We start from the raw sequence: 12,357 nt of genomic DNA, 5'->3' as shown, positions 1-12,357 counted from the left end.
CCTTTGCATTACAAAGTATGGGATAGTATGGTTGACTATGAATGGCTTCTTTCCCCTGTTTTGCTGCAAAAACAAAAAGTAGCTGGTGGGGACCACACAATACATATCGTAAGACCAAGTGATACACTTCAATATGTTTTCCCATTTCTGATGATTACCTTTTAACTGAGAGATTTTTGGCTGATAAAACATATGCTCTGGTACGCCATGATTGATGTTTCCCTGACTCTCTATTTATGAGATTATACACAAACATAGCATAATATAATAACTTATATGAAGAGGAGAAGCAGCAAAGTTGGAAGGGATGCTGCATGGTTGTCAGTGGGTGCAGGGATGAGGATGAAAAATGATGATGGCAAAGTGTTTAATAAACTTAAATCCTGAGCAGAGGTTTAATCGGCCAGAACAACTTCAAAACCATTAAGCTTTCGTTTGTGGGCGTTATCAAACTCAGTGTCCTGTAATACATAATTCATGACCGGGACTCAAAGGGAATTGGAGTCAGGAAGCAGCTTCACAGTCTGACTCTGGTTCTCCATACACCACCACTTTCCAGTACATACAGTTTTGGTTGCATTTATCAATGAATTAATAGAAGAACCAGTCTAGAGACTGGAAGGAAGTGTTGTCCAGCCTGTGCTGAGAATTACAGTATGTACAGTCTCAGTCTCAGTCAAGGCTAAAACAGACCACAAGAAGAAAATCCTTTATGTTATGTCACTAAGAATGAAGTTCATTAAAGGTCCATGGGAAATGTCATATTGTTAGTTGAGCTGGACTGGTACATTTCTCCTCCCTTTTACCAATTAACTGTGCTGCTGAGTCATGTATTGTGTGCTATCACAAGCTGTAAAATGTCTTAACGCACCATGGTAATAGTTATATTTTGTTGGAGACTGGACTGCACTTTGTTGAAGTACATGTGTACTTGCATAGTTTTGTTCACTTTTCACACCCCTGAAAATGTCACTGGCTTGATCGAACTATTTTACTGTAGATCTTTCTGTACTGTCAGTGTGTTTAACTGACATTTCTATAGCCAAAATTTGAATTGTGTTCAACAACAAACACAAGTGAAACTGGACTTTTAGTTTTTCTGTGAAATCATGTTAAATGATGGAAAAAAACGCACCAGCAAAATATGAATTCATCTCATTTTCTTGAAAATAGAAGTTACCTGTTTTATCTTGTTTGTCTCAGCACCCCTCGTGTTGTTGATAAGCTTGTATAGGTAAAAAAAAATGTTAATAGAGATATAAGACTCAAATGTTCATACATGTTCTGTTACAGAATGAAGCTGTTAGAAGGTGATGACATTAATAAGGAGAGAGAATTGAAAGAAATGAGAAAACAGCTGTCAGTCTCAACGCTAGAGCTGTTACAGCTGTTCCTCTTGGAGCTTGGGCCTTCATGTGCTGAATTTCAGTTTTATGATTTGAGTGCCTTTAATCTGCATAAAACAACATTGTCCATGGATGACAGTGTTGGCCACAGCACTCAGCATGGTTTCTGTAGATGTTGATATGACATTACAGTGACTTGGAAATCACATGGGTACTATTGTTTGAATGGACATTTGAATACTATACACTCCCCCTTGGGAGTAAGAAGTAATGATTAAATGGAACTTGGCCTATTTTACTCATCGAAGTCTGTTTACAGGTTTGGGAGTGGAGCTTTTTGGCTCCAGAAGCTGTTGTGTGAAAGTCTGATAAATATCCTCAAGTGATGTCACTAATGTCACTGTCAGTTTGTGGAGTCAGTGTTGCGTTAAAAAGAAGTGAGCTCAGCAGACCTTTGTAGCCTGTTCCTAATCTCTGCTTGAGGCTAGCAGCTCAAGGCTACATTAGTCACTACTACCATTACACAGCGTCAGTCGTTGAGTAGTGGGTCATGTATGAGCAAGGTTTTAACAAGGAAGAAGAATGTGTGGAATAAAATAAGATTCTGCTGCATCAATTTTGATCCTTTATCTAAACAGTTAAACAGTAGGAGTACATTACTAAAGCTCACCTAAAGGTGGTAGGCATAACCACAGATTTAACAATGGCACTATGTGTAGTGCTCTATATCTGTACTTGAAAACTATTATTTAAAAATAAAAGTGTAGCATTGGAGCCAACCTGGCTATAACTAGCTAGGAGTTCCTTACAGTGGCAGTAAGTTTATACAGTTGCAATCAAAATTATTCAACCCCCATTGCATTTTAGGCTTATTGGCAAAATTTTCAGGTGCAATAAACAAATTACAGGAGAACAGTTTAAATAGTTAAATAAAACTATTACAAGGATTTTATCCAAATTCAACACTAAATCCTACTTTCAATGTCTACTGCAGTCTCAAAAATATTCAACCCCCTGAATAGAATTTCACCTAAGAGCACACATTTGCAAATGAGGGACTGGACCTGGACTTTTCACGGTGACATTTCATTGCATGTTAGAAATATGGCTAAATCAAGAGAATTGTCCAAAACGTTCAGAGAAGAGATCATTGCCTTGCACAAACAAGGAAAAGGATACAAAAAGATATCAAAGGCACTGAATGTTCCTAGAGATACAATTGGAAGCATAGTTCGCAATTTTAAAGTTAAAGGAACAGTGGCTACACTACCTGGACATGGCAGAAAGAGGAAGCTATCAACAGCTGCCACCAGAGTCCTGAGGTGGCAGGTGGTCAAAAACCCTCGACTGACTGCAAAAGACCTGCAACAAAACTTAGTGGCAGCAGGCACTGAGGTGTCAGTTTCCACAGTAAGGCGCATACTAAACGCTGAAGGGCTCCATGCCCGAACTCCAAGACGTACACCACTACTGACCCAAAAGCACAAGAAAAGTTGGCTCCAATTTGCTCAAAACTATATAAATAAACCAAAGAGGTTTTGGATTCTTTTCTGTGGAGCGATGAAACAAAACTGGAACTTTTCAGGCCGATGGATCAGTGGTATGTCTGGAGGATGAAGAATGAAGAACACCCTGTCTACAGTAAAGCATGGTGGTGGCTCAGTCGTGCTTGGGGCTGCTTCGCTTCCTCTGGCACTGGAAACCTGCAGCGTGTGGAGGGAAAGATGGATTCAATCAAGTATCAGGAACTCCCAGGAGAAAATGTCATGCCGTCGGTGAGGAAGCTGAAGCTTGGGCGTCATTGGACCTTCCAACAGGACAATGATCCGAAGCATACCTCAAAGTCCACCAAGGCTTGGTTTCAGAAGAAGTGCTGGAAGATACTAGAGTGGCCATCACAGTCGCCTGACTTGAACCCCATTGAAAATCTGGTGGCATTTGAAAAAGTTGGTTGCAGCATGCAAACCCAAGAATATTAGTGACCTGAAGGCCTTTAACCATGAGGAATGGGCTAAGATTCCTCAGGAATGCTGCCAGAAGCTGGTGTCTGGCTATGCATCACGTTTGCAGCAGGTCATAACAGCAAAAGGGTGCTCTACTAGGTACAAAAGATGCTTATCATGAAGGGGTTGAATAATTTTGAGACTGCAGTAGTCATTAAAAGTGGCATTTTGTGTTGAATTTGGAGAAACCACTTGTAATATTAGTTGTGTTGAGCTATTTAAATTGTTCTTGTTTGATTTGTTTATTGCAAACAGCTGCTAGTTTGTACATTTTGCCAATAAACCTAATTTGCAGTGTTTGGCACCACACTCAAAGCATGGATTTTTCAGTGACTTGACAGAATCTGGTCAAATTTAATTCTAACACTGTGTGACTTATTGGAACCCAAGTTTGTCCAATTCAAATATGACTTGGTCCAGGACTTGACTGATGTTAATCAATGTCCACAAAACTGGCATGGTGTTAGAATTTTGGATATTGTCCATTTTCTACATGTCTTAAGTATGTAGTTTTATAGTTTCTTCTGCATGGTTATGGGACTTGGGACTTACAGAAAATGACCCATTTTGGGGACCTCATTAAATTTCTACTTACACCAACCCTTTTTGTTAAGCAAGAGTAGGGTTAATTTCAGTTTACCCAAGGGATTTGAATCAACTCAAAGTCCAGCAGCCACTTATGTAGAAGTTGAAAGTATTAAACAGTGTGTCACAGTTGTTTCTTCTGTTGATCTCTCTTTGTGTGTGGAGAGTTATGCTATTTTAATGGCTAAATTTACATAGATAAAAAACAGTTGTGTGGTTAAACTGACCACTTTGTTTCCTTCCAACCACTGATACAGGCAGCAGGATGAGGCAGTAAGGGACATACCTAGGAACCTAACCCCAAACGCTTTCATTTGTCCAAACAACTGGGTTATTAAAGTACAACAGTAAAGTGAGAACTAGGTAGTAAATGCTATGCTGCTATTTAAGGCTGTCTTGCGTGGGTTGACAGGTCCTTACAGGTTGACAGGTTAATGCTGTGTCTGTTAGGTGGTCTGAAAACCAGGTTGTTATACAGCCGATCTGCCTTTATCCTGCTTCTGTCAATTTTCAATAAACGCCAGTGTGCATGACACAGGCTGTGTCTGCTTTGTCTCTTTGTAGGAGGCAGTTGAAGTAAGTTCACTCAAATGTTGGAAGCAAGGAAATAAAACCGAGCGTTTCAAAGGGATCTTATGAAGGTCGGCAGATATACAGTGACCTCACTGAGGTTCACGAATGATGCTACTGCACCGTCGACAGCTGTTGCCTGAGGCATTATATTGTTGGGTTGTCTGTCACGTTCTTGTGAACGCGATATCACAATAATGCTTTCATGGAATTTCTTCAACTTTGGTACAAGGGCTCTCTCAAGGATGAACAGATCTGATTTGGGTGGTCCAAAGTCAGGGTCACTGTGACTTCACAAAACACATTTTTGGTTTTATGAAAACGAAACCTCAGGAACATCTTTCACTCAGGGAATTCATTCAAATATGGTATAAACATTCCCTTGGACTTGGATAAACTGATCTGATTATGGAAGTTAAACAGCAATGGTCACTGTGACCTCACGAAACCCATTTTTGGCCCTCTCGAATGTGATATCTCAAGACAGCCTTGAGGAATTTCTTCAGATTTTGCACAAACATTCACTTGGACTCAAGGATGAACTGATTAGATTGGGAGAGATGCCTTTCCCCGACTGTGTGGCAAGTGTGGCCTCTGGTTTCCATCTCCCGCCATTCTACCTGTGTACCTGCAGCCAATCTACTCATCAGTTTAGCAAGCCTCTATTGTACAAAACCCCCAGCCCATCCATCCAGACTCTTAAAAACCTGTTGTTTCACATGTAAGTTCTGAAGTGTACAGTGAGTTATACTGTAGACTACAAATTGAGCCTAATTGTTTTAGTCTATATATGTATTGAATCAATATTGACTCCAAGACCCTTCCTATTGCTAAAGTTTTGACATCCTATGGTAACTTGCTAAGACATGAAGCTAGACAGACCATTTTTGGCACCGATACAAGAATCAAACACAATGCTGACATGGAATGCTTGCTCAGATTTGTAAACTTCTTGACTTATTCTTTCATCAGGACACACTCTATACTATAGTTCAGGTTCAGCTCCATAGGAGGTACTGGACAACGGGCACCAAACTACTTCTTTAATCAAATACCGCTTGATTTAAATCAGTATTTCAAATTTTAGACAGTATTGTATTGCTGCAAAAGTTACTCTACAGCTGCTTGCATTTTCTTAACATTTGTGAAGTTTGGCTTGAAAAGACTTGTTTTCCACATGGTGAGTTAATTAAACACTGTTTTGGTGTCAGTACTAAAACCCTGGTATTTTAATCAGCAGTAGTACTGAAACACTTGACATCCAGTGGTGACAGGGGTATGAAATAACATCAGGTTACAAAACTGATGATGAAAATGTATTTTTCAATAGAATTTGGTTCATGTCATGACAGTCAGAGAGTGACTGCATCTCTGTCATGACACCAACACGAGGACAACAGAAGGAAACCGTTTCAAACAGATAACAGGTCATGATAATGACATTATAATTTATTTAATTCATTTTCATGACACATCCTTTAAAACATTAACCAAAAAAATCGAATGTAGTTGAGAAATGATTTCATTTGCCAAGTCTTCCATGGTTGTTCCGCCCCGGGACTGTCTGTACTGTGCAGTTTGGACTTAATATGCTAACACCACATTTGACCGGTTTCAGTCCAGTCAGTCTCTCAGCTCTTATTGGGACTGTCCATGTCATCTGTGTCGAAGCTAAAGGGCTTATCGTAGCCCATCAGGTGATTGTAGTCGTGAGGTAAAGTGAACAGGTCGGGGTTTACCAGCAGCCCCATGTTGTTAACGTAGAAGGTGGTGAACATCTTGCTGACGGCTGGGATCTTCACCTGGCTCTGGTGGAACACGCTCTTTTTTTCCGTGAGGAAGACACTGTAGGTGACGGCAGTGTAGGTGTCTCTGTCTGGGTGATGATACAGGCGAATAACGTAGCCCTTGGTTATGAGATGGAGGACGACAGGGGTGAGGAAGGTGAAGAAGCCAATCACTCCACAAAAAGCAGTTTGCAAAGCGAAGCTCTGCACTCCTACTCCTGTCTTCAGGAGTATTTGGGGCATGAGGAAGAGGCTGGCCCCGCTGGTGCTGTACGAGAACATCTTTACCCCTGACAAAAAGGACAGATTCAGAGAACGCAGGTTACTGATTTAAGTGTTCTCCATACACTGCTATCATCAGGCATATATCCATTTTATTCAAGTATTGAATGCACCTATCAGCATTAGGTCATTACATCACTCACTGTACAGTTAAGGTCCTGGTTGATGGATCAGCTGAAGATTTATGTGACTGTAAATTAGATTATAACGTAATAAATTTACATTCACTAAAGATAGATTTCTATTCGTGTCATAGTGATCCCACTGTAGGTGCCTCTGGTTTATGAATGGACTCAGTTCAGTGTTGAATTTCACATTTATAGCATCACTGCAACACTATGGTATCATGCCATATTGTGTGTACTGTGTAAAATTCTTTCATTCACTTTGACTATCCTCCATAATTAAACCAAATATATGATGACCACTCTATACACACTCTGGCTTTATGCACAGCCAGTTTGACTTTATGGCTTATGTGATAAAGGCTCTCCTTTTCAGTAAGTGCAGCTTGTTGCTGGTCGCTGCCCAAACACTCTCTGCTGCTGTGCAAAAGAAATCATGTTGATGTTATTTCATTCACTGTGAGAGATGATCACAGCATGCAGGTTTGCAGAGCAGATGGCTTTACTAGATCACAAATCTGCCTGCTGCTGAGAGTACAATGACTCCGTCTGAACATATCACATTAGAGATAAAACCAGAGCTTGCCTAAAGCAGGCATCATGGAATTTGTCAACATCATCTCCGGTATTGTGTGAATGCCACATTCATACTGTTGCATAAAATGTAAGACAATGTTGAAGTAATCCAAAGTATTTAGAATATGTTTCTCATATTGAGTAACAGAATATGTTACAAATTACATTTCAGGACATATATTCTGTAATATCTACTGGAATACATTTTAAAAGTAACTTTCCTAACACTGCCTTGAGTGAGGAGACGACAGTGGGACTTGAACAGTGGAGAAGATGTGTGTGTGGAAAAAGACAAGGAAGTGATTTGGTGGAGAAAAAACACTCATCCTCCTTTATTTGGAAATTATTCATAGTCCTTTTTTAATACAACCAAAGTAATTGGTCTGTTCTGATCAATAAAATAGTTTCAAGCAAATGCACATTTGCTCCCATATTGCTGGCTGAAGAAGCAGCTCCAAATAATGCTGTTAGTTTGTATATTAATCTCTGTCTTAAAGTTTGTCACATTCATCTGAGCGATCACCGTAAGACCCTTACTGAGCTTGGGTTCAGAGAACAGTAATGGAACCACTGGAAAAACCAACAAACCACTGGTCTCGACAACACTGACAGAGCAGCTGCGTACCCTCACCCTTGGGTTACTGCGCAGACAAGGCACCTCCACCTTGGTTGTTGAAATTCTGACCTCTGTAAAGTCCATGGAAGGTTGGACTTAGCCCCTCAACCAATCAGGCCACGCCTGAACTGATAAGAGGCCTGGATCAGGCCTTGCTCAGCCTCTTTCTTTGTTTGCTGTAGCACGTTAAGTTGAAAGTTATATTAACTGAAATTGTGTTTTCTTGAAATTGACTGTGCTTCAGATGCATTATTTGAGCAAGTCCATGATTTTTTCTATATGTATCGCTGCTTCTTTGTTCAGATTAAGTAAATTATTGACATTTGTTATAATTATTGCTATTCCTTTGTTTGATAGTAAAGTGCCTTGATTAGATTTTAAAATCACTTGTAACAGTCAACTGCCTGCCTGAATGGAATAAACTGTTGAAAGGCTCTTCTTCATACTTTGACTGGTGTGCTGATGCAGAAGCTCTTTGGATAACCCAGCAATCACAAAGTGAAATTTCTACAACGTTGCTGCCTGACATAAGCGCTCGGGAAAGGACAAACAATTGGGACAGCAAAGATTCAGCCCACATTTTCTGATCCTATCACCAGAATAATGCATTGAAGGTTGTTTTTATTGGGTGGAGAATTGCTTCCTGAAGGTCTCTTGCCCCCTTTTCACTTAAGTCATTTTTGTACCACTGTATCTGTATTTAGTTACCATGTCCCAGTTAGTGCTTGGTTTTGTTTTGTAATGATCCAGGCTGCAACATGAACTAGATATAATTCTTCATTGACAGAAAATCATTGCATTTTTATATTTTTTTTTTTTTTTTAATAAACACATAAAAATGAAATTGATCCAGAAGATCTGGTAACTTTTCCCCATTTAAAAGTGCGTTGCTATTAACAGGGTACTACATTCTCAAGGTAGACTAACAAAGGAGCAGCAGATTATGTTTGATGCTTTCCCACACAGTCATACTATTTAAAACTGGCCAAAAATTAGTAGGGTTGATGATTACATTTCTAGAACTTAAAGGCAAGTACAATCACTTTAAGATTTCTGAGTTTGCTATAGTATGAATGGCTTTAAAAGCAGCCTATTCAACAAGTGAACATTTCAGGCTCGGGATTAATTTTTACTTTAACCTCTGAACATAGTGAACGTGACTCACCTCGAACAGCACTGCCCAGGCTGCCAGTGTAGATGAGGTTCCCATCCTCGGAGTGGGCGAGTGCAGAGAGAAAACAGGGTGATGGACAGTGGGACTGCACCTACTCAAAGAAATAGTATAAAATGACATGATGAAGCTGGCCTTGGTTTGCATTTGGCATCTCTGTTGAAAGCCTTAACCAACAGTCTTTTGTGATCTTTAAAATCCTAACTGATCACACACATAAGAATCTAATCTAAAATATGACACACTACAAGATTTGAAAAAAATTATGCATCACACACTACAGGATATTACTAAGACTATTATGCCAAGAGAAATCAGAGAGCAACATACAACCACCATAATGTCATCCCACATGATCTCATGAGGAAGCAGATGTAAACAAAATTGTGACTGTGGTGCAACAACTTGTTGTAACGTTAGTAAAACTTTACAGTGAGAGATAAAAGCAGAAGCATAAATGAGTCTGGATGAGAAAATGGTTGGAGAGACATGGTCAACAGATGTTGTCTGTTCTTCAGCAGAAGTGAGATTTTAACTCTAAGTTTTAAATAGTGGTATGCTAGCTCACATTAGCCTCAAGGGCTAGACTGTTTACCGTTGCTTGGCAACAACATCAGCCGCTCCGGGTCTGACATAATCACAGTCGTAAACATCACAGTCTTAAACATCCCAATTTTAAATCCTAAATATCAAACATGTTTGTTATTTATCAGGGCAGCTCCGATGAGCCTACAAGCAGTTCTGAGGGTTTAAGACTGGATCTGTAAAGTGATCACATTACCACATAATCTTGGCTGAACATTGGTACTTACCAAGGTCCAGGGCTAGGACCAGGCACTGAGGTAATGGTGGCAGTGTTATACTACACTGCATTATATTTAGCTGTGTTATTAATATTTTGCCCCCCCTTAATGTCGTGTGTAAACGGACAGACAAAAATGATAAAAACCTCAAGTCCAGAGCACCTTTAACTATGCCCTCACTAATAAACATAATTGTATTTCACATTTCCAACAATGCTTGTCTGCCCATCTGACAGTTAAATCAACTTCCTTTATGCTGTTAATGTTCAAGTTCAAAAGAAAGACGCAGACTTTCCTGTAGTAAGTGTGTTTGTTTTTTCATGCTGTGTGTTCCCTGCATGGTCAACAGAACTGCAATACAGTTGGCTCTCATACAAAATGTTAAATGCTAATAGTTCATGATCCAAGCATTATAATCTAGCTGTGTGATCCAATGGTAGAGAGGATGGAGTGTTTCAAGTTTCTGGGGGTCTACATCTCTGCCAACCTCATCTGGTCTAGAAACATGGGAAGGCCCAGCAGACTTTACTTCCTTAGGAAGCTAAAGCAGGCCCACCTCCCTCAACAACAGCTGGTCAACTTATACCAGGGTTTTTCCTGCATAGAGAATTGGGAGTGTCAAATTTCGTGCTGCCTCTGCCTCCCAACAAAGCTGTAGTTTAAAAGACTCATCCCGCCCTGGACACTGACTATTCCCCCTCCCCTCTGGAAGAAGATACAGGACAATCAAATGCAAAACAAACAGACCAAAAAACAGCGTCTTCTAAAAGGCTGTGACTGAACGACTGAAGAACTGACTGCTGAGAGCAGTAAACCACACTGACACTTTGTACTGTTTTTATGTGCCTTAATTCTGTTTTATGCTTCTACTGCATTTCTCCAATGCTGCACATAGATGGAGGAGCTGCTTAACGGACTTTTGTTGTTTTTTTTTAACAATGAAAATAGAAATCTATTCTGGTCTGTGATAACAGATGTACTGATGACAACGTCATGATATAGCAATTCCGACTAAATCAGAAACATTCTTGCATGTCTGTTTAAATTAAGTATGTGACAATAATGATCAATAATAGCTGTAAGACAATTTATCGTCCCAAACAACACCTGCATAATTACTGGACAAATGTCCAGGATTTCGGGTTACTTTGATGTAACCCGTATGACACATCTGAGATACTCGTGCAGACGCGACCAGTAGATTTCAGAGAGTGATCTTAGCGGCTAATGCTAATGGAGCTAACCTAAGCTAGTGGTGTTTACATTAGTCATGTAAAAATGTCTAGTAAAGTACTAGCTTGCCCATCTACACAGTTTATCTGTCATGAAAATACTGTATTAGTTCGGAGTTGATACCTTGTTGTTGATGTTGAGGAACGACCTTCCGACAGCATATAGCTGTTTTCCACCAACTGTTTTGAAACAAGACGCGGGCAGCGGCGCACCCTGTCGCGCGCCCGTAATGTGAATGTACCTGAACGACTCAGAGACAACACAGGGTCGAAATCTACGAAAGATATTTACAGAAAACATTGTTCGCGACTCCAATTAATTCATTGACTTTCCAATTTGACACACGTCGCGAGCACTCTTCTTCGTGTCCTGAGGGTGAACAAACCAGCGCGTGCAGAGTGCACATAAGGTGCATGCCGCCGCCTACTGTGTCGGAGTGAAGCCTACAACACCATGAGTCCAGTAACAAACCTGTTTCCTGAAGATACTGAAATAAAGCCCTCCCTACCGCCGACTGTCTATCCCCAGATTTCTATTTGTCATTGTTTCAAATCTTTCTCTTTCAACATTACGCCTTACACGTGCTCAGTATTTGGTTTGCAGTTGCACACCTCTCATTTACCAATTTCTTGATATAAAGTCCTGTATGTCCTAACCTAATTTCAACACCTACCTCTGTAATTTCTCATTCTAACATTAAATCCCCATTTTTATTATTTCTATCCCACATTTCCTGCCAAGACTTTGTCACAGGAGCATACAACAGATTGTCTCAGTTCTATGAAAAACTATTTCTAACATTGTCTCTTTGTTTTAAAGCCCTTTTTGACAGTTTATCAGCTGCCTCCTTTCCAACTCCTTCAACATGAACCAAGGTGCAAATAATAATAATAACTAGAAAATTCCAGGGAAATTTTGAGTGCCACGGGGGCTACTGCCGGGATGAGTACATGATTTATTTCCAGTGTTCAAAAGTCACCCTGATCATATTCTGGTTTTGAGAAAGGTCTTGATATAAAAGACTCTGATATAAAACAATTTCACATCCCTCCATCATGTATTATGTGGGAAATATCTCATATTCTGTGTTGTTTTTTTTAATAAAACAAGAGGCAACATGTCTTCAAACTGCTATTTAAAGGGTTAAAATCCTGAAAACTAATAAACATTTGGTAGGTTTGAGCAGAACTGAAGTGGTTTAAGAGATGTATGCAAAAAAAGCAGAAAAAAATATTGATATATGATGATTTTATAGCATTT

The 12,357-nt window shown here is 39.8% G+C and overlaps 1 protein-coding gene across 1 annotated transcript; it reads right to left on the bottom strand.

The window, feature by feature from the left end:
- Positions 1 to 5,925: 5,925 nt before the first annotated feature.
- On the bottom strand, positions 5,926 to 11,481 carry tmem70 (transmembrane protein 70). Its single transcript, XM_023398272.2, has 3 exons — positions 11,221 to 11,481; positions 9,056 to 9,155; positions 5,926 to 6,581 (listed from the first exon to the last, which is right to left on the bottom strand). Exons 1-3 carry the CDS (start codon positions 11,395 to 11,397, stop codon positions 6,136 to 6,138), a joined length of 723 nt encoding a protein of 240 aa, XP_023254040.1. The 5' UTR covers positions 11,398 to 11,481; the 3' UTR covers positions 5,926 to 6,135.
- Positions 11,482 to 12,357: the final 876 nt, after the last annotated feature.

The sequence above is a fragment of the Seriola lalandi genome, unplaced genomic scaffold, assembly GCF_002814215.2.
Source record: "Seriola lalandi dorsalis isolate HSWRI2012SDOR001 ecotype SW California unplaced genomic scaffold, Sedor1 jcf7180002054981, whole genome shotgun sequence".
NCBI lineage: Eukaryota > Metazoa > Chordata > Actinopteri > Carangiformes > Carangidae > Seriola > Seriola lalandi.
The sequence above is the reverse complement of the archived record's forward strand: the minus strand, read 5'-3'. Positions and strand labels throughout refer to the sequence as shown.

Coding starts and splice junctions, on each gene's coding strand:
- tmem70 (XM_023398272.2), bottom strand. CDS start 11,397: ATGTTTTCTGTAAATATCTTTCGTAGATTTCGACCCTGTGTTGTCTCT. Junction 9,156..11,220: donor TCCTCAACATCAACAACAAG/GTATCAACTCCG, acceptor TTCTTTGAGTAG/GTGCAGTCCCACTGTCCATC. Junction 6,582..9,055: donor CCTGGGCAGTGCTGTTCGAG/GTGAGTCACGTT, acceptor CCTTTTTGTCAG/GGGTAAAGATGTTCTCGTAC.